We start from the raw sequence: 2,444 nt of genomic DNA, 5'->3' as shown, positions 1-2,444 counted from the left end.
GATGAAGCCTTGATCAGCGAAGGTTCCATGGAACCGAATGTAAGTGTACATATGGCACTATGTGTAGTTTCAATCAGACCACAGAAGAAACGTTCCTTGCTTATCAAAGAAATATTCGTCGCTTTGCAGGTCAAGCAGCACATCAACTTTAGATTGTCGTACGGCTATATTTCAGTTTCCATGACCCTTTAGTAGTCAAGGAAGACAGCATATTGTTATAACTAGTAAGCAAATGCTCATAGGAGGATATGTTATTCATAGCATGTCATATGCAACAGAAGACAGTACTCATGATTATAATTATGTGCTTCACTTAAAGAATAGATGCCCAGAAGGCCAGAACACCTATGTACTGATAAAAGCTATACATCATTGACTACTCGTGAGTCATAACTATCATATGTTGAAATGTATTGGGGAAACACAAAGTTATGAATTCAACTAAATAGCCAAAGGATATGTGAATTAGTACAATGATTCCTTACAGGAAATGAGCAGTGATTAGTGCTAAGGAACTAATTGATCAGAACAGGTACTCTTAGCAGCACGGAGCTATACATTGCTGGAATGCTGGTTACGAAAATTCCTCTCGAAGTGATACTGACTGGATCATCTATACGCTAAACCTGACAACAAAGTTCAGACATGGTCTACACACAACTCACTTGAAAAAAGCATGTCGTGTTCTCCAACACCCTCTTATCTTGGAGAAGAAATCAGCGGAGCACCTCGACCTTCTTCTTGCCCTTGAGGAAGACCTCCCTGTCAACTAGTTCACGCATGTACCCATCAAACTTCACAGGAACTCCAGCATTTAGCCTCTTCATCTCCAGGAACCACTTGCTGTCTTTTCTCCAGAGCCTCTGAAACTCATCCAGGTAACACAAGTTGTTGTGCTTTGCCTTAAGCGCCTCCATGGAGACCGTGTTGATCCCCTCTCCAGCAATATACACTTGCCTTCCTACATCAACACCATCCTCGATTCCCCGAATGAGGTCCTCAACACTGCCACCAACATGGACGGAATCAAAGTCTTGTTGCATACTCGAGATGATATCATTAACAATGCTCATCAAACTTGGTGCCAAACATATGGCATGGTGCGGCAGAGAGAGCACACGCTCCGCCTCATCCTCACACACATGGTACCAGTAATTCCCTGGCTCCACGTCCCCAAATTTCCTGACAATCAGGGAGTCCGTAGCCTTGGAGAACTTGGTGGGGCCAACCCTGGTGTCCTCAATGAGCCGGAGCCCGAGCTGGCCCTGCGCTCCCCACCTGTCCCAATCCTCCCAGAACTGTCTTTCCTCGATGATGTCCACCACTGATGACCTGAGATGGTCGACGTCGAAGTAGAAGGCGAGGCGCTTGCCCTCCTCGGGCATGCCGGCGGCTGTGTAGGAGGCCGCGAGGCAGAGGGTGAGGTCGAGGACGAGGGTGCGGTTGAGGTAGCGGGCCTCGGCGAGGGCGCAGAGCAGGCTGCGCGTGTAGTGCGGCATGGGCTTGCAGCGGTCGCCTCCACCGTGGTAGGAGAGGTAGGTGGCGGCGGTGAACTGGGACCGGGAGAGCGGCGGCGGGGGCGGTGCGGCGGTGGCATTGGAGGCGCCGGGGCGAGGCTTGCGGGCGTTGGGGCCGGAGTGGTAATCGCCGATGGAGGTGACGGAGTAGGCGCAGGTGTGGGGGTCCCGCGTGATGGCGAAGCGGCGGTAGTCCTTGGTGGTGGCGGTGGGGGAGGCGGAGGCGGAGGAGTTGGTGCGGGCGCGCCATGCCATGTCGCAGGAAGCGGAGGGCGGGTCGCCGGGGACGGGGCGGCCGAAGCGGGCGAAATGGACGGCGGGGAAAGCGTCGATGGCGCTGCGCATCATGAGGTGGAAGAGGCGCGGGTCGGCGCAGTCCAGCGGGGAGGAGAGGTCGCAGGATGAGGCGTCCTCCTGCTCCTGATCTTCATGGTCCTGGTGCTGCAGGTGGTGGTGGGGCGTGGAGGCGAGGGGGGGAGGGGTGTAGATGGAGATGGAGGGGGCGAGTGGGAGGCGGAGCAGGGTGAGGATGAGGAAGGCGATGAGGATGATGGCGGCGGCGACGTGCGCCGACGAGGAGAGGAAGGCGCCGCGCCCCAGGAGCGGCCTGCTCGGATCCATAGTGACGGCGGCGAGATTTGGGTCGGTTCCGAGTTCGGACCACCGCGCGTGCCGCTGTGGCCTTTCGGCCGTGCAACTGTGAAGTGTCCGTCTTTGTCAGTTTGTCTGGCCCATCGATCATTTTTTTCCTCAAAATTATATCTTGAAATTTGAACTTCTACATGAAATCTGATTTGAACCATAAGTACTGGTTTTTTGAACCAGACCATGCTAACCCTAGCCAACAACTATTTTCCGTGTTACGAATCAATCTGTGTGGTTGGATGATTATTGAAAAGACAGTGATATCTAACACATGAGGATTCA

At 53.3% G+C, this 2,444-nt stretch overlaps 1 protein-coding gene across 1 annotated transcript; it reads right to left on the bottom strand.

Moving 5' to 3' along the window:
• Positions 1 to 429: 429 nt before the first annotated feature.
• On the bottom strand, positions 430 to 2,199 carry LOC123409952. Its single transcript, XM_045102824.1, has one exon. It carries the CDS (start codon positions 2,136 to 2,138, stop codon positions 717 to 719), a length of 1,422 nt encoding a protein of 473 aa, XP_044958759.1. The 5' UTR covers positions 2,139 to 2,199; the 3' UTR covers positions 430 to 716.
• Between the last annotated feature and the right edge of the window lie 245 nt (positions 2,200 to 2,444).

This window comes from Hordeum vulgare, chromosome 7H, assembly GCF_904849725.1.
Source record: "Hordeum vulgare subsp. vulgare chromosome 7H, MorexV3_pseudomolecules_assembly, whole genome shotgun sequence".
Lineage (NCBI taxonomy): Eukaryota > Viridiplantae > Streptophyta > Magnoliopsida > Poales > Poaceae > Hordeum > Hordeum vulgare.
This window is presented reverse-complemented; position numbering and strand designations above follow the sequence as displayed.